Source organism: Mytilus californianus, unplaced genomic scaffold (assembly GCF_021869535.1).
Source record: "Mytilus californianus isolate M0D057914Y unplaced genomic scaffold, xbMytCali1.0.p SCAF_1, whole genome shotgun sequence".
NCBI lineage: Eukaryota > Metazoa > Mollusca > Bivalvia > Mytilida > Mytilidae > Mytilus > Mytilus californianus.
The window spans coordinates 97,025,881-97,053,452 of NW_026262581.1; the positions used below are offsets into that span (position 1 = coordinate 97,025,881).

General features: G+C 32.8%; 1 protein-coding gene across 1 annotated transcript in view; it reads right to left on the reverse strand.

Moving 5' to 3' along the window:
- The window catches only part of LOC127738417 (uncharacterized), a 175,977-nt gene that overhangs the window by 141,850 nt on the left and 6,555 nt on the right, over positions 1–27,572 (reverse strand). The window contains exons 2-20 of the mRNA XM_052249661.1: positions 26,173–26,574; positions 25,598–25,848; positions 24,438–24,618; positions 18,810–18,851; positions 11,745–11,879; positions 9,921–10,861; positions 8,684–9,716; positions 7,972–8,210; positions 7,659–7,842; positions 7,139–7,236; positions 6,403–6,463; positions 5,980–6,164; positions 5,209–5,428; positions 4,500–4,627; positions 3,486–3,696; positions 3,100–3,189; positions 2,367–2,521; positions 1,658–1,813; positions 978–1,183 (exon numbers count right to left, since the gene is read on the reverse strand). Coding sequence (XP_052105621.1) covers positions 978–1,183; positions 1,658–1,813; positions 2,367–2,521; positions 3,100–3,189; positions 3,486–3,696; positions 4,500–4,627; positions 5,209–5,428; positions 5,980–6,164; positions 6,403–6,463; positions 7,139–7,236; positions 7,659–7,842; positions 7,972–8,210; positions 8,684–9,716; positions 9,921–10,861; positions 11,745–11,879; positions 18,810–18,851; positions 24,438–24,618; positions 25,598–25,848; positions 26,173–26,574 — 4,918 coding nt within the window. The remainder of the gene's footprint in view (positions 1–977; positions 1,184–1,657; positions 1,814–2,366; positions 2,522–3,099; positions 3,190–3,485; positions 3,697–4,499; positions 4,628–5,208; positions 5,429–5,979; positions 6,165–6,402; positions 6,464–7,138; positions 7,237–7,658; positions 7,843–7,971; positions 8,211–8,683; positions 9,717–9,920; positions 10,862–11,744; positions 11,880–18,809; positions 18,852–24,437; positions 24,619–25,597; positions 25,849–26,172; positions 26,575–27,572) is intronic.

A 27,572-nucleotide genomic window follows, 5' to 3' on the forward strand; every position in this document is an offset into this window, starting at 1 on the left:
ACCACCAACACCTTACTCCTCTGAGAAAGTAGACATACAAACAAAGACTAAAAGAAAAGAACAGCCCATGGTCCAGATAACCTGACTTGATACAGACACAAAATTGGGTTGAATTGTACCAATTCTACAAGCACATTTTCAGTACAGGATATAAGGACATGAAATTATTCTTTTATCTCGTATGCATTATTTTAAAAAATGTTGAGGTTCCTTTTGTGAAAACTATGAAGTTGTATCTTTTTAATCTATATGGAAAAAGACTTTAAAAAAGTCAGGAGTCTGCAATTCAGTGTCTGTTGTTTGTTACTGTATATCATATTTGTTTTTCATTTATTGTTTTGTACACAAATCAGACTGTTAATTTTCTCGTCTGAATTGTTTCACATTTTGTCAAGTCAGGGCCTTATATTGCTTGACTAAGTGGTATGGGTTTTGCTCATTGTTGAAGTTCTACAGTGACCTATAATTCATCTACGTCATTTGGTCTCTGGTAGATCAGTATCTCATTGGCAATCATATCACATCTCTAACAAGTGAAACAATTGGTCGAATATAACATACAAAATAAAACAATGAAGCAAAGAAAACATGCCAATTTACAACTTATCGATTTCCCACTGATGAAGCTGGAATCCCCAAAACTGCAGAAACACGGGACCTAACATTTATGCTCATGGGTGAGCTCAGATGCATTTATTTGTAACAGATCTATTCCTCTTAAATATGTAAGAAAATAAACCACTGAATATTAAGTAAAGAACAATGGTTCATATAATTTCTTTACATACTTATAATAACTTTAAATCAATTTGACTTGAGTAGTTTTCAATATGCTGTAAAATGAAAAAAAAACCCAATAGGGATACACTGAATAAAGTACAAAACAAATTGAAATTCTACCTCCTACCACTTAAAGACCTCAATATAAGTCTCTTCTTTGTATTCTAAAAACGTTATAGGAAGCATTAAATACTTACTCCTTTAAGTCAGGATGTAGAGCCAGATGAGCATTTCCTAGGATTCTAATACTTTCAAAAGCTCCAGTATCACTGTCAGATATCCATGTACGACCAGGATCAGCCTCATAACCTGCAGTTGTGTAGACAGATATCTGAGATGATATCACATCCTGCTCATTGTTGTCAATTATCAATGTTTTGTTGGTTATATCAGTTATTGTGTCCTGGATAATAAATTTAATTGGATGCAACTTTAATCAAAGTAAAGTTGTAATTCATATACATAAATTTATAGGTAAAACTAGGTGAGATCATGATACTTGGTATCTTAAATCAATATTAAGTACTGTTTCATCATTAGTTAGATGTATCTAAGGTGGATTCATTATTATTTGTGCTATACCAATTTTCATGGATTTCGTGTGTATAGGTAAACCATGAATTAAAATTTACAACAAAGTACAAATTTTCTATAGGTTTGTATGCAGATTTTGGCAAAACCACAAATCAAATATCCACAAAACTACAATTTCCACCCATTTAACAAAAATTTGGTATCCACAAAAGTAAATGAATCCACAGTACATTTAGCAATTATTTAATACTATATTCATGCCTTCAATTTTGGTTTTCATCAGTAACAAATTACCTGATCTTAAAAGAAACCACTCAAAAACCAAAATATAATTATATTTTACCTGTAGGAAAACTGTTCCAGCTCCACCAGGACTTGAACCAGTGATTCCACCATAGGCTGTCCATTTTCCTTGCCAGAAATCGGTATTTTTGTAGTATATCATGATCCTGCCTCCACCGCCAGCACCAGAATTGGTCACTCCATTACCTCCATTCACCTATACGTAGAGACGAAAGAATATGGTGGATCAATTCATGACACAAATTCACTAACATGATCACATTTAATTGCAAACTCAAAACAGCACATATCATCAGTTGAGTGGAAATTATTGCCAATATTCCGAATTTATCTTGCAATGATTCTTTTGTACCAAAAAGTTGGTACACAAATAATGATGTACTAATTGACCCCTGTAATATATGTATTGTATACTCTGCGGATACTTATATTTTCTCCTGTAATGAGTAACAAATTTATAAGTCAGAGCTCATTTTGTGGTCCTTTTTTAGGTTCGTGCCCATTAGGTTTCTTTGATAAACATTGATACAGTGTAGATACATCCACCACTGCTACCAATGATTATTAATGACTCATCTGAATGGTACTGTGACCCTCAATACTATAGATATCAACATAGATACAGTCAACACTGTCACTAACCACCAAGGATCTTGGGTGACTCACCGGTATGGTACCGTGTCCTTCAATACTATAGGTATTAAGGTAGATACGTCCACTAATGCCACCAATGATGTTGAGTGACTCACCTGTATGGTACCTTGCCCTTCAATACCATGGGTATCTATGTAAATACATCCACCGCTGCCAGCACTAATAGAGGAAGTTCCATCTAAACCATCAGCTTTCACTAATCCTTCTACTATCACAGTCTTGGTAGCATTTAACATTATCATTCCTCCACCTTAAATCAAATATTCATTTTATGTAATACAAATTAAAATTCTGTTCAAAAACATTAGGGGGCAACATAATATAGTTAGAACTTCCTGTAACCTCAATCATTATTCTAAATTTAGTTTGCCTTCAGTGACGGAATGCAATTAGACATCATTAATAGTTCTTTTAAAGATCATCTTGTATTATAACATTTTTTTCAAAGTTTGATTCAGGCCATCACCTGATTTTTCAGAATTATATTAAACTTTCGGGATTTTTTTTAATCTTTATCAAAAAATATTTTTATAAAAACATTTACACGTGTAAACAGAAACCTAAGTTTTATAGTTACAGCCATATAGAACATTTGCCTAGGATCATCTACATTTTTTCATCTTCACATAAGATTTGGCAGTAGATTTGATAGTATAAAAAATTGTCTATGAAGTTCCAAACTCATTGCCCTAATGTAAAAAAGTTAAAAAAATTTCAACCCAAAAAATGCTGTTCCATAATTTTCATCTATACAAGCAAGACACCAACAGTTTTTGTTCATATAATTGAGCATATTTTAGCAAAATAGAGATAAAATATAAAGCAAACCTGTTCCATAAGATGTGGTTGCACTAGATCCTCCACTGCCAAACCGACAAGGTCCATAGATAGATCCATACTCTTTACCAGGTAAATAGCCTAAAACAAAAACATACAATTTACCATTGTCCATTGACAAATCCATAACCGTTACCTGGTAATAAACCTTAAATAAAGAAGAAATTGATATGGTCCACAGACTGATCAACATACACTTCACACAGAGTAATTTGTTTCAAACATAATTATCCTTAAACATTTTAAACTGATATATCAAAGTTTTATTTCAAAGTAACTGAGAATAAAATTTTCCTTTCAATTGAAATTATAACAAAGTAAAGTCATGATCTCTGATATGTGGCATCCAATACTCTTTTAGCCTCTACTTCACTTACCTGTAGAGGCATATGCTCCTCCTCTACCTCCATAACCACCCCCTCCATTACTGGAGCCTACTCCATCCCCATCAGAAAGACCCTGACCAGAAGCACTCAATAAACCACTGTTGTCTATCTTTACAATGTCAGTCTCCAGCTGCAGGTTTCTTACAAGGAACTGTCCATCACCTTGTACATTTACTATAGCTGTATGACCATCTCTTTTTACCTGTTAAAAAAGTTTGTGAAAAATGCACACCAACATAGGAGACCATACCCTCATAACCAATATAATTTGAGGAACTTCCTTCTAGTAAAAAGATTTTAGTCTTTACCTAAGACAGATGTTTTTCCTATGACCTTAAATTTCATCCACTCGTCATAATGATTATTGCTACCAAATCCTGGGCAAGCCACTGACCTTCAATTAATGTATCATTCTTAAGGCAAGTTGAGAATGATTCATTAGATTGATCGTTTTAAATTTTGACCTTAACCCCTTGTCTCATTTTGACAGTTGCTCTTCGATACTGAAAATCAATAAGGGTCATCTGTCGTTTCATCAAGTCTTTTAATCTGAATAATGTTTACATCTACCAACTAAAAACTCTAGAACAACAAAACAAACATCTCAAGAGACAACAACTGTGTTACAGTGGCATGGCTTTGGACAAAATAAAAATAAAATGTGGTATGATTTCCAATGAGACAACTATCCACTAGAGCCCAAATGATGTAGATTTAGGCAACTATAGTATGTTTCAAATGTTACAAGGTTAAACTAGTTTCTGAGCACTTTTATCTCCCTTAAAATGAGAGAATGGAATGACAGGTATCTCAACATGAAGAATGTGACTCAATACACTTGTATAAACTAATTCTATGTTATGTGAAGTGTAACAACAATAACAACATGACAAAATGTGAAACCTAGCAATGGTTGTTTAATTTAGTTATCATCCTGAAAAGGTTGTCTGTTACCTTTATATACCCAGAGAGTCTTAAGATCTATACATAAATAAACAAGCTTACCTCTACCTGCACCAAATCATTTTCGTCACCGTATGTACTCTGAAGATCTAAAGTTCCACCATTCTGTACAGTAATGTTAGAAAACTTCAACTGTCTAGGTGCTGAGAGTTCAAAGATCAGGGTAGCTCCTTTACAAAGATTCAATTACATTAAACGGCTAGTAATTTCATTTGTGTATGAAAGGTAATTTGCAAAGTCAACTACAAATTTGACAAAAATACACTTACTGTACTTAAAGCATAAATATGCCTATTTTGTCTATGTGAAAACTGAAAAGTTTCAACTTCCTAATATAGAAAACTAACTTGCTTATACACTAGAAATCAAATTAAAAATGTACCATTCATGTTATTAAAATTATTCCAATTATAGTCAAATCTTTGGAGGAAATAATGTGTCGGAAATGACTGGTCAGCAGAATGGTAGTTTTAACAGTATTCATTATAAATTTGTCTGTAGTTTTTACTTAATCAGGATATAAACAGTTTTTTTTCTTTTACTCTTCACTTCTAGCCTACAGTATGTCTTTTTCTGACTTTCTATTACTTTACAGAACCCAGTATTTTTATGTTACAGATTTGATAAACTTCAATCAATTTCCTATTCATATGATTTTTTATCATTTTTGTCACAAAAGATACCTTTCATTTTCCTACTATGATTTATACATAGTTAATATATGTAAATGTATATGTATAAATGTTAATACCTGAAGCTACCAGTAAGTCAGCAAGATCTCCTTGAACAGTGCCCCATATTTTGACAGTATTACTGTTTAGGAAACCAGAGGTACATGCAGTTGAACTTATTCCTTTGCCTCTTTCGTCAAGTGATTCCCTGAACTCCAGGGTGGCATCTGGTAAAATCCATGTTGCTCCTTCATAAATGTAAGGGTGATAAGTCACATTAGCTCTACCATATTCATTTACCTGAAAGAAATATTCAAAATACTGTAAAAAAATTTCTGCTTCAAAAATAATGTAATGGGTAAAATATGAAAGCAAGTTTCCATTTAAAACAGAAACAGAGGATTACAACTAAGCAAAGAACTAGAATGACAAATCTTTGTAACATTCTTTTAAAGAGTCACATAGAGGGGAGAAATCATTCAACAGTGTTTTCTATATATACATTAATGCATTTGAGGAAATTTATTATACAGTTATATACAGTTGATTCATTTTATTTCCTTGCTTACCGATTTTCAAGGATTGAAGAAAAATGAGTTTTTATGGATACTTGATTATCAGGTATTGAACAATTCTGCATACAAGCCTTTTTTGAAATTTGCACTTTGTTGAAAAAATTCCTCAACTCCTTCAGGTTCAAATGGATTAGAATTGTATTATTTTGTTATTTTATAAACTATAATTCCTACTTTAACTTTTTACAAGATACAAAGCTATGAAGTCAGAAATAATAGGATAACATTTTATAGTTACCTTCCTTTACTTGCCAATTAAAATGCCTGTTAACATACCTCTATTAGTTCTAGTATGTGTTGAGGAGGGATGTGAAAATGTCCAGTATCATCACCAACAACTCGGGTGGATTTCACATGTATGTTTGTACCATTCATAGTTAAGTGAGCTCCACCATAGATCTCTATCATTGTGAAGTCATATACAAAACCATCTGTTGTTGGTAACAGAAAAGCAATGGCACCTGCAAGTCAAAAACAAGAATGAAATGTACTCATCCAGTACTCAACTGACACATGTAGATCAATTTCAATTTCATTAAAGGTAATTATTTTTAATGAAACAGAAAGGCACAGGAAAAATCTCAGCTCCTCAGATCAATATTGACAATGTTTTGGAGATGGCCACTTATTTTTTTTTTTATTTTAGAAAAAAACTTTTCCCTAAAAAATTATTGAATTCGTAAAAGGTGAAATTTATACCTGTAGAAATATAATTATTGAAGTCATCAATGTCAGCTGATGTTCCTGATGGTTCTGTTACCTGTAATAACAGTTAAAAAATGTTGTTCATGTATATCTTATCTAAAAGACATTGTTTACTATTGTTATATACTAACAATACAATTTTAAAATATTGTTGTTAACACAAAGTAATTTAACATTAAAAAGCATGATTTTCCATCCAAAATTACCCCTGGCACAGTAGGCCATCACTTTATCAACTGCGCTAAAGAGTACATCTTTAGCTTAGTAGGTAGATCACTGGCTTACTATGCCAAGTTTAAACTGTACAACCCAAGGTTCAAACCTGGGACCCCTTACAAATTAAGCCACTGCATTATCAACTGAGCTAAAAAGTACTTTTTTACGGTCACTAGCTGTGCCAGATATCCCAGCTGGTACATACGTAATTTTGGTAGATAATTCATGCTCTACAGTTTAAAAAAAATTACAAAATAACTTAAAATTTTTAAATACCTTTTGAAATACAAATCAACACAGCTCTCTGAACTGCTACCATTGTTGTCTTTGGGATTTTAAATATTGAAAATGACAAGTCATATCCTTAAGATAGGTTTTTTTTTCAAAAACATATTTCTATTTGTTTTCACATATACTTTTGCTACATATAAACAGTTAAAATTCATTTTGTTAGAATTTATTTTGTTAAAATTTTCAATAACTATTTCACAAGACAACCACACTAATTACTTACAGTAGGACTCTGACATTTGTTGTCAACACGAAGACCACGACTGTGGTCACCATGAAAGTACATTATACCAGGTCCTCCAGGCTCTCGACCAGATCCACCTTAAATAGTTATTTCAAATTAAAAATTAAAAAGTCAGATATTCAAGTTTCCATTACTGTAAAAATCCTTTAGTAACATTAAAACAAGTCATTCTAAATCTACACAGACATCTGTTGCAAGTTAATGTCAAATACATATTTTGTTAACTTTCTTAAATATTAAATCATAAAGTGTGTATTTTTTATATGCTTGAAATAGTGATGTGAACATCAAAATGCATAAAAAGCATAACATTACAATCAACTATGCTTCTGATGTAAGTTTCAGTGTATGATTTTAATACTTTCCCCCCTAACTTATCTCCATGGAAGAAAAAAAACTATTTTTGTTTCTTAAAATTGACACATGTATAAACAGAATGAATCTAGCTGTCCCATTCCATGAAGACCACAAATGAATGCCTGTAGAGATTTATACTAACCATTAGCAGTGACATGTCCGCTTTCATAAAATCCAGATTTGAAGAAAACATTAACTCTTCCTCCTGCTCCACCTCCACCATTGTTTGTTCCACTGCCACCTTTACTGTACATGAAGCCTGTCATGTCAAGGTCATCACAATTTACATAGATGGAGCCACCACTTCCTCCTGCTGCATGATGACCCTAAAACCAAATAATTGACAAATAAATTTCTAAATAAAAAAAATAATAGAAATTTGCATAACGTACTTGTTTCACTAAAACAACTTGACTGTGGAAAAAAAAGTTACATTGTACTGAAATAAATCTTACCACAGAATTATCACCATTTGCATAAACATTTCCAGACATTGTAAAGTTGGTAGTTTCTACATGGAGCCATCCCCCACCACGACCACCACGATAACCACTGGAGCTACCCCCACCACTGCCCCAGGTCCCTACTGTGTATATACTGCCATAGGACATTACGGCTGATGCTGAATATCCCTTCCCTCCACGACCACCATAACTTCCACCACTGGCACCATTGGAGTGAGTTACACCGGCACCTGTAATAGGAAACAACATAATGTACTTAAATCAAAGATAGCACAGTAAAATTGTTATTATTAAATCACTGGCAAAAACAGGAAAACACTTGACCCTAATCTTGGCTCTGTTTTGTACATGGTGAAGCTATATTTATACCATGCTGGTGTTCAAATCAACAGTCTGCATAAAAGCCCAGACACATTATTTTGACATTGAGCAAACCAATTTTTGCTCTTACTATTACTGGAGAAGCAGAAAATATCAGAAAACAACCTATATTTTTTTTAACACAACATTTTTTAATTTACCCTTAGGTTTGGATTCCTAAAAATCATATTAACTCAACTAAACAGACCATAGCATCATTAAGACATATCTGGTAAATACTAGCAATATTCATTGGTCTTCTATTTATTGTTTTTATTCTAGTTTGTACAAAATTGTGAAATGTTTTATGAAGATATCAGCAATTGTAACAGTAATGTCTTACCTGGTCCTTTATCTGTTAAGTAACCACCTCCATTAACATCAACTTTTCCTGACACTGTCATGTCACCTGTCTCAATGTACAGAGAACCAGCTTGCAGGGTACCAGATACAGTGACAGATGTTTCCATGTGGATATTGGTATTTTCATTTCCCTCATCTGTATTCTCTGGCCATCTTCTATAATCAATATCAAACAGTCCAGCATTGTCCAGAACTTCTCCTACAATATCAACAGGAGTTGTAACGTTGATGTAACCTGAGCTAGTTACGACAAAATTCTTGACCTGTACTGTTGATTCCGGTCGTGCTGTCAATGTCCCACCAACTTCAAGGTTGTCAAGGACAAAATGTGTATTACCTGCTTCAAAGTTGCTTGATTCATCAGTTACCCATCGAACACCATAAATAGATGAGTTGGAGGTAAATGGCCCAAGTGGATGAGATGCTTGGGAATCGAAGGTAACATGACCTGCCCATCCAACAAATATGTTTAATGGATTTTCTGGTGTGAAAGCTCTAATGGCTATTGGTTTGTATGATGTAAATGTCCCATTTATATCTGCTGTGTCAATGTAGAAAGGATCAGCTGTTTCAAACTCTAATGTTGATGAAACATTATGTAGATACATGTAATTCCACCCTTCGTTTTCTGTGCCGTTATAATGATTAATCATGTTCCCAGCTTTAAACTGACCATTAATGTAGGCATAATGTAATGGAATTTCAGACATCCCAGTCCATACCTTTGATGACTGAGCATTGTAATCTAGGGTAAGTGATCCACTCTCCCCAATGGTCAACTTTTCCATTTTCTCAATGTCTTTTCCTCGGAATATAACTGAATTAAAAACATCCATCTGACCAAAAACTTCAAGTTCATGAATATGCATGTTATCTTGAGCTGTAAGTAGGAAGGTTCCCTCATTGCCGACTGATATAAGTCTGTTACCAGAGTCCGTGCTCAGTAAGCCTGCCTCCAAATACCCATTAATAATCATGTACTGTGCCCTGATGCTACTGTATGTTGTATTCACCTAAAAGTACAAATTAGCAAATTTAGAAAAAAAATGGTCATAACAAATTAATTTAAGCTTTTCAAAAATATAAAGTAATTTTTTTTAGGGAAAACAAAGTAATTTTAATGAAAGAACATTATCAATTGAAAAATAATATAAATTTCACAATCTAGGATCATAGCAGAAAATTCATTTATTACTGTAAATTTGTTAAACACTAACCTCAACGCTATTAATTTGCATTGGTTCAGACTGAGTATTGAGGTACAACTTTCCACCTGTATCCAAATAAAATGTAGCAATTCTCTCATCAGTTGCATTTAGTGATTTGAATTCAACAAGGTTTTTTATCTTTGTAGTCCCTGAAGCCCAAAATGAGTTGGTCAAAACTGGTCCATTGGCTGTAAATTCAAAATCTGCTGATTCACCAATTTTAAGAGTTAGAGCACCTTCTCCCCAACTGATGGTTCCTGGTTTAAATTCTCCATTTATTACAACTTCATTACATTCTATTGTTATATTGGCTTCCCCAGGCCATATCAGCTTCCCTCCACCATCAACAGAAAACTTCTCACATGGATTGACAATAGAAATGGCTTTCTCTAAATAGACCTCTCCCTGATTATCAAAAGTATAACCAAGATTCATATTTGTGTCTACTGGATCCATTCTTACAACTCCCTTCTCACCCACAATGAACCCTTCAATACTTGTTATGTTGATGACTCCAGATACAAAGTCTCCAAAGATACTGAATTTGGTAGTATTAAGTGGGAAGATGTAATCACCAACAACATGCATGGCTGCATCTTCTCCAATTTTTAATGATGGCGTGTTAATTTCCTGAACTTCAATTGTTAGATTTCCATTGATGATTATTTCATCTTTTATGCCATAGGAAATGTTTCCTAACACATACAGCCATTTTTCTATATAAAGGGTGTTTCCCGTGTCAGTGACAAACATGGCATTGGGTTGGATAAAGGCATTGGTCATCAAGGTATTCTCCAGTTGTAAGGTGTAGTTTGTCAGTAAATACAACACAGAGTTGTCATCTGCTTCACACTGGGATACAACAACATCATTTGACAAAACAAGATGACTTCCATAGGACAAAATGATCTTGTCAAAGCTATTAGATTCAAACATCCAAGCTGCACCACCTACAAACAAATGATAAAAATAAGTTGAAAGGCTAAAAAATATGCAGGATATCCTGTTTTCTCTTATGATTGTGGCCTGTTACCTATTTCCTGCATGAAAATATATTTTTTGTATCACACTGCACAGAGTGTGAAACGAAAAAGTAATATTCGTTAGGTCATTGTTATCTTTCAAAGGTTAAGGCGATGTACTTTTCTTCCATGGCAACGGACGTATGTGATTTCTTCGAAAATATACAAAACACTCACACTTTTCACCTGGAAATCCTCTTTTTATTAAATATTAATACATTCTGAAGCGTACAAAAATATTTAGAATGTCTGATGTTAAAGTTTGACTTTCTATTGGACATTGTCATGTATATGCTGCTAAATGTCTTTTTTTAAGGTTTAATACAATAGAAACTTATAAACTTGTTACAGGACATATTTCCCATCACTGAATGTAAAATGTTTTTTGCATTACATTACATTTATAGTTGCCATTATATAGTCCAGTGGTATAAAATAATTCCTATGGAAAATAAAAACTTATTACCGAATACAAATCATTTAAACTACAGCAAAAAACTTTTTGAAGTTCTATAATTCTAGTAAAAATACATAAATCTATTCAATTATTCATACTTTTTATCTAAAAACATGATCAAGTTGACAATTTTCAGACAAGAAACTGTGCTAACATTTTCTTCATATTAAAACTGTGCCCCTCTATCCTTTAATCCTATCAAGAACTCTACAGTGTTAATTGGGGACATTTTAACATTAAAATAACTTAGAATTACAATATATCTTAATCTTTAACCATTTGATTTACAACTCATGCCTCAGTCAAAAGATAGCTTTGCTAACCAGGCCACAATTTATTATTTTTCCAACAGACCTGAAGTTTCCACATCAAATTCATTACACAGATCATTTTTGGCAATTTTGGGATCTTTTCCTCTGTTGTCTATTTCCAATACTCCATTGTCTCCATCTTGGGTTAGGTAGATAGTTCCAGGTCCACCTGGTCCTGCTAAAATATAAAAATATCACTGATACAATTGTGAAGGTGTAGACACTTTAGAGAATATTCACACACAATTGTGAAGGTGAAGACACTTTAGAAAAATTCAAGCTAACTTTACTTTTCATGGGACCAAGAAGAAGCACAGGAATATTCTATATAATAATAAGTCTAAACCTTTCTAGACTTTTAATTGTAAAAGGTGCAAAACTGTCAATACTGTTCCAGGCCGTTATGCCACGATTACTGTTCACCCAGATAATCACTTTGATTCTGATTCACACCATGTCGTTTTGCCCTGATTCCATCAATAATATATTTGTCAAGAAAATGAACTGTTTTAAAGATTTATGTGTATTAGGTAAGGAAGAATTTTATTTATTTAATGTCATGAACGTACATGTATAAATTTGAAACCTACAAGTGCAATGTGATGATCGGTACATGTATGTGTGTTTTTGTGGCTTGCTCTGATTGTTATATATACCAGCTTGGTAATATATTTTTTCTTATTCTTAAATGTTGCCAAGATATAATTTTGCTGCTGATGAATTGCAAAGAGGCAAATGGTCTTTCTACAAGAATAAAAACAACTCATAGCAAAGCTAAACAATGCAAGCTATTGACTATTGACTATAAAGGGCAATAACTCCTTAAGAGGTCAATTGACCATTTTGGTCATGTTTGACTTATTTGTAGATCTTACTTTGCTGAACATTATTGCTATTTACAGTTTATCTCTTATCTATAATAATATTCAAGATAATAACAAAAAATTTGTAAGGGTTCCGCAGAACCCAGTGTCTCGCCTACTTTTGCTGTTAATCGAAGGCTCAACAAAATGAGGAAAAAAAATAATAACAATATTCCTTTCAATACTATCTTTTGATTGTAAGAAGCTTCTGTCCAAGTTTGGTAAAAATCCAGGATAGTTTATGAATCTAATAAATGTTTTAAATCTTTAATTACAGACTGTATGGTCCGAGTACACAGTTATTTCGTAGTGCATTTCTTTTAGACAATAAATGAAAATTTAAAAAATCCCACCTGCTCTTTCTCAATAATATTTTTACAGTGTGTTGACTACTTTTGGGACAAATTATATCAAAATTATAGAAAACTTCATCGGCTCTAACTCAAAATATGGACAATTTTATGTTAAGGGGGTCTTGAAATCTTTTGACAGTGCTTATTTTTAAACTTTTTCAGCTGGACCAAATCACTACATGCACTACTTTACTTTAAAATTCATGACCCAAATTTTTTTACAGTGTAATTTCATCCCCCTACTTGCTATTTGAGGCATAAAACATGGAGAAATAAATTTGGAAGGGGTATAAAAAAAAATTACCAAGTAACACACTGTCCACACTAGGGACTATATTTGTGGACAATGAAAATCAAAGGACAATAACTGTGTACTCGGACCTAATAGGATAGAAAAAGTTGACCATTCTTAAGAAAACTTGGTATGACCAAAGCTTAATAAATTATGAGACTGCTTACAAAGTTTCATGGCAATAAGATATATATTATAGACAATATGATAAATTGTATATTCAACTTTGCGTGTTAAATTTTGACGTTAAAATTGAAAAATATCAACTATCAACATTTGGGGCTTTTAAAATTAAAATATTGCAAAAAAATACTTTTAAAATGCCTTAATATATAATATATCATGTATTAAAAGCAATAGAGTACCCATTTGATATATCAGACTTAGCATAATTATTCAAAAGTCAAATTTATATGAGTGATGAGCCTGTGCCTAAAAATGGAGGTTTTCCAATGAAGGGGGGCCTACCATGAAGATGTAATATTTTCCAGCAATTTTAAATTTGTGAAGCTTTTTGGTTATAAATAATCCTTACATATGTATTTAATGTACTTTAAATGGAAAGAAAACTTACAAATAACATATGATATTAGTTTAAAAGGGTCTTAGGCCAAGTAAGACTAAAAATAATTTAGGGTCAATTTAGGCCGTAGCACATATTTACATTTAAAAATGCATATTGAAGCTATAGGAAATAAAAATGTGTGTCTTTTCTATCATTTCTATACTCAGGTGACATGATACAATAAATCTGAGCACAAAAAGACTCTTGCATTCAACTTTTTTTGCAGACAGTATGGTCTGATACAAAGATTTTTCACTTTTTAGTGAAAAACTTGCAGGCAATTTTAGTCTCAACAGGCTTATATTTGAACCACTTGCTATCCTACAGAAGAATAGAAAGATATTATGTGAAATGAAACAGGTACAAGAGACATTGTTAAGTGCTTTTTATACAAATTTAGTGAGGTCTTTATTATGGACTTCAACTTTTATGTACCAAGCTCCTCACATATAACTTGATCCAAACAGGGCGTTAGACGAGGGTCATTTATACAACACATTTTGCACATATTGTCTGAGATAATCTTCTTTTCTGTAGATTCAGAGTTCACAAATGAGTAATACAACTGGATTAAAGCATAGAAACACAAATATTGACACATGAAAACCTGTCAGATAGAAAGTCAGAATGCCACTTATGCATCAAAATTGAAAAAGCTATGAAATGCTTATTTTGACCATATAATGCCAAAATTGGTCATTTTTGCAGAAATTCTATCAAATAAAAGTTTAAATCCTTTAGTTTCATGCTATTTGACAAATTGGCATCATCAAATCATTCAGGGAAGTTGCCAAAGTACAGATTCTATAATTCCTGATTTCACCTCTTAGGTCCGAGTACACAGTTATTTTGTAGTGCATTTCTTTTAGACAATAAATGAAAATTTTAAAAATCCCACCTGCGCTTTCTCAATAATATTTTTACAGTGTGTTGACTACTTTTGGGACAAATTATATCAAAATTATAGAAAACTTCATCGGCTCTAACTCAAAATATGGACAATTTTATGTTAAGGGGGTCTTGAAATCTTTTGACAGCTTCCAAAGTGCTTATTTTTAACCTTTTTCAGCTGGACCAAATCACTACTTTATTTAAAAATTCATGACCCAAATTTTTTTACAGTGTAATTTCATCCCCCTACTTGCTATTTGAGGCATAAAACATGGAGAAATAAATTTGGAAGGGGTATAAAAAAAATTGGCAAGTAACACACTGTCCACACTAGGGACTATATTTGTGGACAACGAAAATCAAAGGACGATAACTGTGTACTCGGACCGTATGTAATGTTAACTGGAAGAAAAACTAAGTCCATTTATAAGTAAAATAAGGATAAACAGGTACAAAATTTTAACAAAATTTCCTTCTAGATACTAGCTTTTGATCATAAACAAGCTCCTGACCAAGTTTGGTACAAATCCAGGATAGTTTAAGAAAGTTATTAAAATTATAAAAACTTTAACCACAGAGTGAATGTAATGTTTCCTGGCAGAAAAACTATGTCCATTTATAAGTTAAATACGGAAAAAATGGAATTTTGTTTTTTTTAAATTTACTTCTGGGTACTATCTTATGATCATAAACAAGCTTCTGTCCATGTTTGGTAGAAATCCAGGATAGTTTAAGAAAGTTATTAAAATTTTAAAAACTTTAACCACAGAGTGAATGTAATGTTTCCTGGCAGAAAAACTAAGTCCATTTAAAAGTAAAATACGGAAAAAGAGGATTTTTTTTTTACAAAATTTAATTCTGGATACTATCTTATGATCATAAACAAGCTTCTGTCCAAGTTTGGTACAAATCCAGGATAGCTTAAGAAAGTTATTAAAATTTTAAAAACTTTAACCACAGAGTGAATGTAATGTTTCCTGGCAGAAAAACTATGTCCATTTACAAGTAAAATACGGAAAAACAGGATATTTTTTTTACATTACTTCTAGATACTATCTTATGATCATAAACAAGCTTCTGTAGAAGTTTGGTAGAAAATCCAGGAGAGTTTAAGAAAGTAATTAAAATTTCAAAAACTTTAACCACAGACTGAATATTTGTGGATGCCACCAACGACAACAGAATATAGGATCGCTATGTCTCGCTTTTTCGACAAAAGTCGAAGGATCGACAAAAACTGCAAAATTTCCTTAAAATTACTAATTCAGGGCCAGCAACCCAACAACGGCTTGTCTGATTCGTCTGAAAATTTCAGGACAGATAGATCTTAACCTGATGATTGTGGCCAAGTTTGGTTAAATTAGGCCAAGTAGTTTCAGAAGAGAAGATTTTGGTAAAAGATTACAAAAATTTACAAAAAATTGTTAAAAATTGACTATAAAGGGCAATAACTCCTTAAGGGGTCAATTGACCATTTTGGTCATGTTTGACTTATTTGTAGATCTTACTTTGCTGAACATTATTGCTGTTAACAGTTTATCTCTATCTATAATAATATTCAAGATAATAACCAAAAACTGCAAAATTTCCTTAAAATTACTAATTCAGGGGCAGCAACCCAAAAACGGGTTGTCTAATTCATCTGAAAATTTCAGGGCAGATAGATCTTAACCTGATGAACATTTTTATCCCATGTCAGATTTGCTCTAAATGCTTTAGTTTCAGAGATATAAGCCAAAAACTGCATTTTACCCCCATGTTCTGTTTTTAGCCATGTCAGCCATCTTGGTTGGCAGGCGGGGTCATCGGACATATTTTTTAAACTAGATACCCTAGAGATGATTGTGGCCAAGTTTGGTTAAATTTGGCCCAGTAGTTTCAGAGGAGAAGATTTTTGTAAAAGTTAACGGACGACGACGAAGGACGACAAGTGATGAGAAAAGCTCAAAAAAGCATTACAATTAGTATCAACAGGTCAAATAAACAAGAAAATACGATTTGAGAGTGCAGTTACTGACAGGTAGTTAAAAGCCTTAAACAATCAATAATAAAAAATCATGCATCAGAGCTGGAACTATTATAATAGTCCCAGATCAGAGACTAAAATCAACTACATGTAAAACACATCCCAGGGATTTAGTATTTTAACGTCATGGACAGTCAAAGAAGACATGACTTGTGCAATGCCAAAAATAAATGTATCGACAGGCAGTAGGAAAGTTATGAGTTAACCTCTTTATAGATCAAAATGAACGAGGGTGTGTCTTTATACATCCTGTTTGAAAAGAATACAAATTTAGTTATGTTTTAATTTGCTGATGACAAAATCGATATTAGTGCCAATGTAAAACTATATTCAAAGATCTGATTACAACACTGGTAAGATAACCTTTACTAATAAGTTTGTTTAAAGGTTCGATGAGTTTACACGGATCACACAGTGATTTCTGTGTTTTAAGCATGTTAAGTAAAATATTACCGTAAAATTTAGGATGTGAAATACCATTTTTAATCAGTTATTACATGTATGTTTTGTTATTTAAGTTCCTTGTTATTATGTACATATGAAACCTGACTTTAAATAAAGATTACTTACTATGCTTATTTTTTTTCCTTGGCTTTGCAGTACAAAAATTTATTTCGCTTTTATACAATTTGTTTCCTGCATGCGTTTCGTGTTGCAAGATATTCATTTTCATCCTGTCTAATGGACTAATGCAAGGATATTCATTTTCAGCTCTAACCAGGACAGGATATTCATTTTAGTTTGCCTACAGTAAAAACATACCCCCCCCCCCCCCCCCAAAAAAAAAAAAAAAAAAAAAAAATTTTTTTTTAAAAACACACAACCCAACCCCTAAAAAATCGAATGATTATCCCCTAAATAACCATATTTTTTTAACTGATTACTGCATGCCTTTGAAAATCATTTTAATAAACTGGCATGGATTTTTGCATTTGAATTTTATAATAGACAATACGTGTGTGCTTTTGTTTTCTGTGTTGTTTTTTTTTATACATTGAAAACGGCGCCAGATCAGTTATCTCCCTTGCATTTAAGGGTTAGCTAATATAAGATATCAGTCTTCGACCTGGATACACGAAAACATGTTTAGGCAAATTAATCAATTATTCTTCGGTCTCTCTACCTCCAAAACAACTGAATTTAAATTTTCTATTAATAAAAAGGAAACAAAAATAAATATAATTTAAATCCTACTTTGCCAAAATATCGTTTATACCGTGCCTTTTTCAAGCTACATGTTGTGCATAATTGACACATTTTGTAAGAGTTATATAGGCATGAGTGTGTCATTATTTGTGTTATAATTTAATTATAAACTGACATTACTATAACTATATGTGAAAAAATGAGTAGAATAAGTTAGAAATGTGAAAAGTCAATGATAGAATTTTGAAATAAACCATGAACAGATAGCTCTTATACAAAACAATTGTGAAATCAAAGAGAAAAAAATGGAAAAACCACATTTTTTACTTGTTTTTATAAAAAAAATAGAGAAAAAAAATTATCTCATTTATCTCCCCTTCTATGGCTATTCTCAATCAAAAAACATTCTTTTTTTGTAAAACCAGTCTTAAAAATAAAACTTAGTAAAATCACACATTTTTTTAGTCTAAATGAAAAGTTTTACACACGAACCACTCCCTTTTCTATTTTTTTCACTGACATTTTTTTTTAAATGCAATATCAAAAACAAATATCAAATCCAGTTGTCAACTGTCCTTTTCATTTTCCATTGATTTAATTGATACAAAACTAGCTGCTCCACGAACAGTACACTACCATTATGAGTGTATATATGTTAGTTGTAAAATGTAAAAAAAAAGCTGTGAACAACCAATAAAATAGATTTTCTTTTAATTTTGCTGTCATGGAAAAATACATTCGTTCAAATTAAAAAGACTGCAGGCATGCGAATTTGCCGAAGTCAGTACTCAGAAATGCAAATGTTACAAGAAATATGAGCTAACTACATGACTATTAAAAGATTTTAATAAGAAACCGATTTTATGTTCTTTTTGTCAAAATATTTTTTTAATTATCATCACTGCCGGAGTATCAGGCTTATTTGTAACAATTGTCTCTGAAATAAAATTCCATGCACTTATCTTTAATTACCAGATGTCAAACTGCTACAGCTGTTTGGTGGAATATCTTCTTCTGCAAAACAAAAAAAAGCAGGCGTTATAAAGATCAAACCAACATGATGTAGATTCGCATCCTTAATACAGTTGCTTTTAAGTAACTGATTTTTTTTCTTTTCTCAACCTCGTATCCTGGCTCACTGATATGCACTACTACCACGATACAGATATTGAGCAGGACCAAATGCTTCTTAATTAAGTGAAGCTTTGTTTTAAAAGATGTTAATACACAGTAATATGAAAGTTTCAATATCTTTTTCAATGGAAAGATACCACTAGATGCGTCGATCAATAACAAAAAAGAGTGGAGTATAGTAACACAGAAATTTGTAACGAAATATTGCACCTTAATGTAGTGAGTGGCTATTTTACAAAGACAGCTTCGGTAAAACAGCATAGAACATTTATAAGACTGGAAAAATGTTGGCTCACTTCCACTGATTAAAATTTATTTCAATAATAGAAGATTCAGGGTCTGAAGTTCCGAAGATTTGGATTAAAACTAAAATTGTTACCATCTTATGAAAATCTTGCTGAAGAAATGACTAAGTTCCCAAGTGTGGGAAAATGAGAAAAATGCCTCTAACAATTACAATATAGCAGTTGCTTAACAGCAAAATATATCTTAAAACTGGCTGCTAGCTTGAGCCTGGTTGCAATATATGTGCAATCATTCTAAGAGTTCTCAAGGATCTGGGTTTACAACTATATGAGGGGTTAAATACACAAAATTGGTACCGTATTTTGTTCATTTTGCTGAAAAATGAATAAGCACCATAGTTCGGCAAAAATGAGATATAACCATAAAAAATAATCAATAATAAACAGGTGCACATCTTTAATATTTTTGCAATCTTTCTGTAAAGAAGTTTCACAGATCTTGGTTACAAAAATCAGGTACCATCTTTTGAATTTTGCGGATGAAAGGACTTAGTTCTGTAATATGGAAAAGGATTTAAAAATACTTAAGTTGTTCAATAACAGCACGTGCACAACTTCAACATGCGTGCAATATCTATTAAGAATGGACTGAAAACTGTAGGAGGTGTTGATTCCACAATTAGGTCACACTTATCACCACCCGCCCGTCCATCTGCCACACTTCACCTTACTACTTCCTCCAACCCGGCCAAAAATAAAACAATAAAAAATCGTGTCTTCCTTAACTGTTTTAGGGGTGTAACGATGTTGTATGAAATCTTCTATGAAGTGCAGCAATCGATATAAGAGTGCAGGACGTCATCACTGAAGGTCAGCAGTTTATGTACTTTGAGCTTGTTGTCATTAAAAGCGAGTATTCTTTACTACGGTATAAATAAAACGATTACTATTGATATTTTTTCTTTTCTTGGTTGGGATTTTTAGTTTATAAAGGTTATACTTTGACTGTTGTATTTCAATCCTCGTGTTTGATTTATTTGTGAAAGGAACATTAGTTCGTTTATATACAGTGTGAAGCAAGAATATGAGTTTCGTTTTTTTCTGTATATGTTTGTCCTATGCATTGCACGAGGTTGTGTCTTCCTGTACTGTTTATTGCACGAAGTTGTGTCTTCCTGTACTGTTTATTGCACGAAGTTGTGTCTTCCTGTACTGTTTATTGCACGAAGTTGTGTCTTCCTGTACTGTGCATTATATAACCCCGCAAATTTCGGCACGGGTTACATTAAAGTCTGTTGGTCTATAATCGGCACTGTGGCTGCTTTAAACGCAAGACCGTATACAGTATATACAAATTTATTCACAAGTGTACAGTTTGAAAGCTAGGGAAAGACTGCCCAAGCAACAGTTTTCAAAACATAAATTAAGTCAAAGATAAGGGTATTAAAACATTATAAAAGGTTCTCATCAAATATATATTATTGTCCAATCTTATGTAATAATAATTGGATTATTTTCCTCCGGCTGGCTTAGCAAAATAGCGATAATTGCTTCTTTTGTAGTTCGAGTGTAAGATACATGTATTATCTTTCGCACATTTAACTGCCATCGGATTAAGAATAAAGAAACATTTAAAACAAGAAATATTCAATTTAAAACTAAAACGAGAGTTCATTGAAATATCCAATCTTAAACGAGAGTTCATATAAAGCACTTTTCGAATTATGGTAAAAGTTCCCAATGTCACTTTTCTTCCGGTTATATTCTCCACTACTTCCCCGAAGTGCTCGTCCCGAGCACACATTACTACATTTCGTTTTAGTGTTGGTAATGTTATTCCATCTGTGGGTAATTCGTCTTTGGGTAATTAATCTTTCTGGTTGCTGAAAGTGTGTACATACTGAAAACATCACGAACATAGAAAATGCACATTTTGGACCTGTAATAAATATACAAAGGGGGTATGAGGAGGGGGATAAACATAAATATACTAAAATATTCTGAGGAGGGGGGGGGACTACATAAATAGCACATGACTCCATTAATTGTGTAGATATATAAAACAAAACGGGCTGCTTTTATCATAATCATAAAAGTAGGACTAAGTATTGAAGGACTTGAGGAAAAAAAGGGGGGGGGGGCAATATTGATCATTTGCCTGTTTAAGATCCTAACAAAAACTACACTATACTGAAAGGTTTTCGAAAACACTATCAAGAATTTGAATTGATTTTCAGATTATCAGTGGCTATATTTATACCTTATAAACAGGTTTTGACCAAACATAATAATGAATTTTTCTGACATGCAGTATACAGGTCGTCACTCCTGTACACCAAATGGAAACAAGACCACAAGACAGGTGACGAGTCCATCTTGCATTCTTGTTTCGGACCAAAATTGTATTATAAAATTATTTTGTTACACCACTGATAATCTCTGTATATGCAAGCTTACACTCAGTGTAAATTCATCTACTTGTAGCATGTTGCGTGAAATGATACAATAACGACAATAAAAATAATAATTGTGGTTATTTGGTATACTATAGTCAGTGATCTTTGTTCAAAGTTTCAACCTTCACTTGTGTAAAACACTAGGTTCTATGATACAACAAGGAAACACAGACTTTAGCTCGATTTCTTGGTGGTTTCTTACTGCCAGTGACAAATATCTCAGAAAAAATATTGAATATTCATCTTAGAATAATGAAGTTTTCCTAATAAAAAAGATTCCAAATGTGAAAATGAAAAAAAAATTGACTTTTCTCACTGAGTTGATTTTCTAGACTTGATAAATACCATGTACTGAAGAAAAAAAACTTGGCCTTGTTTATTTTTTTAAAGTATTTGAAATAAAGAAACATTATATTTAAGAATAAAGAAACATTTAAAACAAGAAATATTCAATTTAAAACTAAAACGAGAGTTCATAGAAATATCCAATCTTAAACGAGAGTTTATATAAAGCACTTTTCGAATTATGGTAAAAGTTCCCAATGTCACTTTTCTTCCGGTTATATTTACACGAGGTTATGTCTCCCTGTACTGCTCATGATGTTGCTATATGCCGAAATATAAATAACCGATATAATACTAGTGTAGGACAGCATGATATTATATCGGCGGGTTAAGTATACTTTGAGCTTGCTTTTCGAAACTTCGAGCATTATTTGATACAGTGTGATTGATATTTCTTTGTTTTTTGCTGTCCAAAAGGGCCAGGTGAGCTTTTCTCATCGTCCGTCGTCTCGTCCGTTAACTTTTACAAAAATCTTCTCCTCTGAAACTACTGGGCCAAATAAAACCAAATTTGGCCTAAATCATCCTTAGGGTATCTAGTTTTAAAAAATATATCCGATGACACCGCCCATCAACCAAGATGGCTACCATGGCTAAAAATAGAACATGGGGGTAAAATGCAGTTTTTGGCTTATATCTCTGAAACTAAAGCATTTAGAGCAAATTTGACAAGAGGTCGAATGCTCATCAGGTCAAATATCTGCCCTCACAGTTTTCAGACGCATCAGACAACCTGTTGTTGGGTTGCTGCCCCTGAATTGGTAATTTTAAGGAAATTTTGCAGTTTTTGGTTATTATCTAGAATATTATAATAGATAGAGATAAACTGTTAACAGCAAAATTGTTCAGCAAAGTAAGATCTACAAATAAGTCAACATGACCAAAATTGTCAATTGACCCCTTCAGGAGTTATTGCCCTTTAAAGTCATTTTTTCACAATTTTTCGTAAATTTTTGTAATCTTTTACAAAAATCTTCTCTTCTGAAACTACTGGGCCAAATAAAACCAAACTTAGCCTAAATCATCCTTAGGGTATCTTGTTTAAAAATGTATCCGATGACTCCGCCCATCAACCAAGATGGCCGCCATGGCTAAAAATAGAACATGGGGGTAAAATGCGGTTTTTGGCTTATATCTCTGGAACTATTTAGCATTTAGAGCAAATCTGACTGGGGTTAAATGTTCATCAGGTCAAGATCTATCTGCCCTCACAGTTTTCAGACGCATCAAACAACCCATTGTTGGGTTGCTGCCCCTGAATTGGTAATTTTAAGGAAATTTTGCAGTTTTTGGTTATTATCTTATATATCATAATAGATAGAGATAAACTGTAAACAGAAAAAATGTTCAGCAAAGTAAGATCTACAAATAAGTCCAATGATCAAAATTGTCAATTGACCCCTTCAGGAGTTATTGCCCTTTAAGTCAATTTTTCACAATTATTCGTAATTTTTTGTAATCTTTTCCAAAAATCTTCTCCACTTGATCTACTGGGTCAAATAGAATTAAACTTAGCCACAATTTTCAATAGGGTTTCTTGATTTAGAAATGTATCCAATGACCCTGCCATCCAACCAACATGGCCGCCATGGCTAAAAATAGAACATAGGGGTTTACTATAGAAGTCTATGGAAAAATTGTAAAAAAAACAAATGGTCACAACTTGAAAACTAATTTAAATAATGATAAGGGGTCTTCAGTTACTATTGTAAGACTACAATGGGATGATCTGCTTTTAATTTAACTACTGGGCCAAATTAAACCAAACTTGGTCTCAATCATTATTGGGGTATCTAATACTATTTTTTATGATTTTAACCTTACTTCACGTGATTTCCAAAAAACCACAGTAGATACATGTGAGCGACACAGGCTCTTGAGGGCCTCTAGTTTATATCTATGATATCGTTAAAATAGAGTTACGATCTTTTCGTGTCCTAATTTTTTATTATATGTTCTTTTCTGCACTCTTTTTTTCGTCCACAGACAATGTGTACAGTAGTTGGTCGATAACATGATGAACCACTTGCGACATCAGTCTTGATACTCCCGATATATAAGCCTTTAATTAAGGTCATCTCGGCTTCCGTTTGCGTATTTTTCATATGTTTCTCCGTAGGGTTGCAGTATAAGAAGCCGGCATAAAAGATATCTAATATAAAAAAGGTAAAGTAGTGTTCTCTCTCATAAAACTGAATTGAATCACCAGTTGAAAGATATCCAATCATCCATTACAAAAACATTAAGAATTTAATTTTTGTATTTTATATTCATTTTAATGAAAATAAAAGTTAAGTGATATTTATAGTCCTTAACTTACCACGAGCATTAGCGTATGTGTATCCGTATACTTTATAGTCCTTAACTTACCACGAGCATTAGCGTATGTGTATCCGTATACTTTATAGTCCTTAACTTACCAGGAGCATAGGAGTATGTGTATCCATATACTTTAACTGCCATGCCAATCCTAGAGTGCCAGGTTTGTGGATAGAATCGTAACTTTGAGGCGTAAACGGGAAACTCAAGGTTGTGCGTAACTTCACTTCCACTGTTTGTATTTCCAGTGAAAAGACCGCTTGATGGATATGGTAGAAATTCCTGTAAATTCATAGATCAATATACTATGATATAGAAATTGTAATAATTGATTGTAGAATGAGTGATATAAAAATAAGAAGATGTGGTATGATTGCCAATGAGACAACTCTCCGCCAGAGACCAACTGACATAGAAGTTAACAACTATAGGTCACCGTACAGCATTCAACAATGAGTTAAACCCATACCACATAGTAAGCTATAAAAGGCCCAGAAATGACAAATGTAAAACAATTCAAACGAGAAAACTTACAGCCTGATTTATGTATAAAACAATAAAAGAAAAACAAATATGATATACAGCATCAAACGTACGACAACCACTAAATTACAGGCTCCTGACTTGAGACAGGCACATACAGAATGTGGCGGGTGTAAACATGGTTGTTAATTAACTTGATTTGCTTTAAAATGTAACCGACTTTCAAATGAAACCAGTTTTGCATAGATGTTTTTTTCAAATCTAATGCATTACAACTTGTATAAAATTATTGAAAAAGGATTGTTCTATGATAGTTCATTAATAAGCCAAATAAAATCTATATTTGAATTATCATGTGCATTTTTTTTTCGCACTCCAGTAATTATTCCAACATCCGATACCTAAGAGAACGTTACTGTTCACACATGTATTACCACTATACGTGTATATTAATATATAATGTTCGATGAGATAGTCATATAGTCATGAGATTTCAAAATTATTTCCATGAGAAAAAGAAAATAATGATACTTATAAATCAAAAAATAAAATAAAATCAATGGAAAAATACACAAAAACAGCTTGACACGTATACAAAACAAACAAATAAGATAAAAAAAAAACACCCAACAACAACAATAAAAACTAGGTAAGTGAAACACAAACTTAACAAATGGACACACACACACAAGTAGCTAGACATATAACAAAATGCTTAAATTTGTTTTCTACGTGTAACACTTTTTAACAGATCACTACCATTAAAGCTAGATCATACCCATGAAGATGTAGATTCGTTGTAAAATTGAACTTTGTACGTCTTCACATAGTAACCAGAACTAGGATCTCCCTTTGTAGTAAAAGATGTGACCATGTTGGCAGTGAAGGATGCCTCTAGATACTGATTTGTGTTTTGATCTCTTGCTCTCCAGGATCTAGAACTATGGTAGCCTATCTCACCATATGGTGCAGAGTAGCTCGAGTAAGAAGTAGCAGACATTGTAAGATCTAATATTGACGACATGCCATCTGAAAATTTCATAAATAATTTAGTTTGAAGAAATCTTAATGTTTCTTTGAAGACAACATTAGATTCAAAGGTTTTGTTTAAGTTCTTAGACTTGTAAACTGTATACGTCTGAAAGTTACAGAAATGACATTTCATTATATCCTTTTTATTTCTGAATACGACTCGAAGGTTTCGCATTCGAAAAAGGAAAATTATTTATACCACGCGTATGGAAGCAAAAAATATCAGATCGTAATATGATTGAAAAAGATTTATAGTTTTAATGCTAACCAAAGAATAACGACAACAATTCAATTACAGGTATATATTACAGAATATCTTACCTATTAAACCGCCGTCTGCTAATATTTTACCCGTAAACGTCTTCTCGTTTGTATGAACAATAGAAATTCTGCCACCAGAGCCTCCCCCACCTGACCCATATCCATCTCCACCTCTGGCATAAATCAATCCTGTTCCTCTCATATCCACAGTTTGCAAGTATATGCTCCCTCCACTACCACCGCCGCATCCACTTCCTCCGTCGTTGCCACTAGCGGACACTTTACCATCAATCTGTATAAAGTCAGCTGCCTTGAGGACGATTATACCTCCTCCGCTTCCACCACAGGACGAACCACCTCCACTGCCATAGTAAGTTGGCAATTTTGTGTCACCATATGGCATTGCCTCTTCAGCATCAAGATACGATCCACTGGGAGTTCCACCTCTTCCTCCATAAGAACCTAATATAAGTATACTAGTATTTATAATCTGATTCAATATATATCCACGTGATTGTAATTCTGTACAAGATTTTAAATACACTGCATCATGCTGTATTTGTAGTGGACAATGTCTTAATCAGTTATGGATACGATATGTGTACATATATCCTTAATAACTGTTTTCAAGACATCAAAACGTAGAAATATAGATAACTTTATATCAGTTGACACCAGTGGAAATTTCTATAGAATTTCAAGATTTTTAACAAAAAGTGCGCAAGCTAATAGCCTTATTGGAATTATTTCATTCAATCTGTGAGTAAATGATATTAATATTAGACGAATATACCTACACATTGAAAAATTCTATGAAATGATTACAGAAATGTCAGTGGCCATCTTCAGTTTTCTATGTTGTGTTTTATAGACTGTTGTTTGTCTTTTGATCGTTTTTCGTTTTTTTTTTTGCCATGGCATTATCAGTTCGTATTTGAATAACCCTTTGGTATCCTCCGCCTTTAGAAGACACTTGCATTTTATTATTTTGTCTACGTATATTCTGCAGTGTCGAACGTTAAAGTAAGAAAATACTAAAATTGAAGAAACCAGGTGAATGGTGTAACAGGTATAAATACGATTTTCTCAGTTCGCTGTGATTTTCCTTTTATATCAAAGATTTCCTACCGGAACGTTGCCTTACTTTGCCCTACTGGTATGAGAGTGGATAGGAGATGTTTACAACTGTGAATGACCTGTTTGTAGAAACGCTTATGTTGCTAATTTTCGTTATTTAAAATGCTGTGCTTTTGTTGAGTAAAAGTTAAAATATCTATTGCCATAACTTTTGGGAAAATTTGCGTTATAGGGGATTCTTCAACTTTCATCAAAATTGTTAAATTTCCTATTTTCATAGTCTATTAAGATTGGAGTCGAACGCAATTATTACTGTAATTGGAAAAAAAATACCAAAAAATGTAGGGAAATGAATCGGCTATAAAATTTCATATCAAGGATGT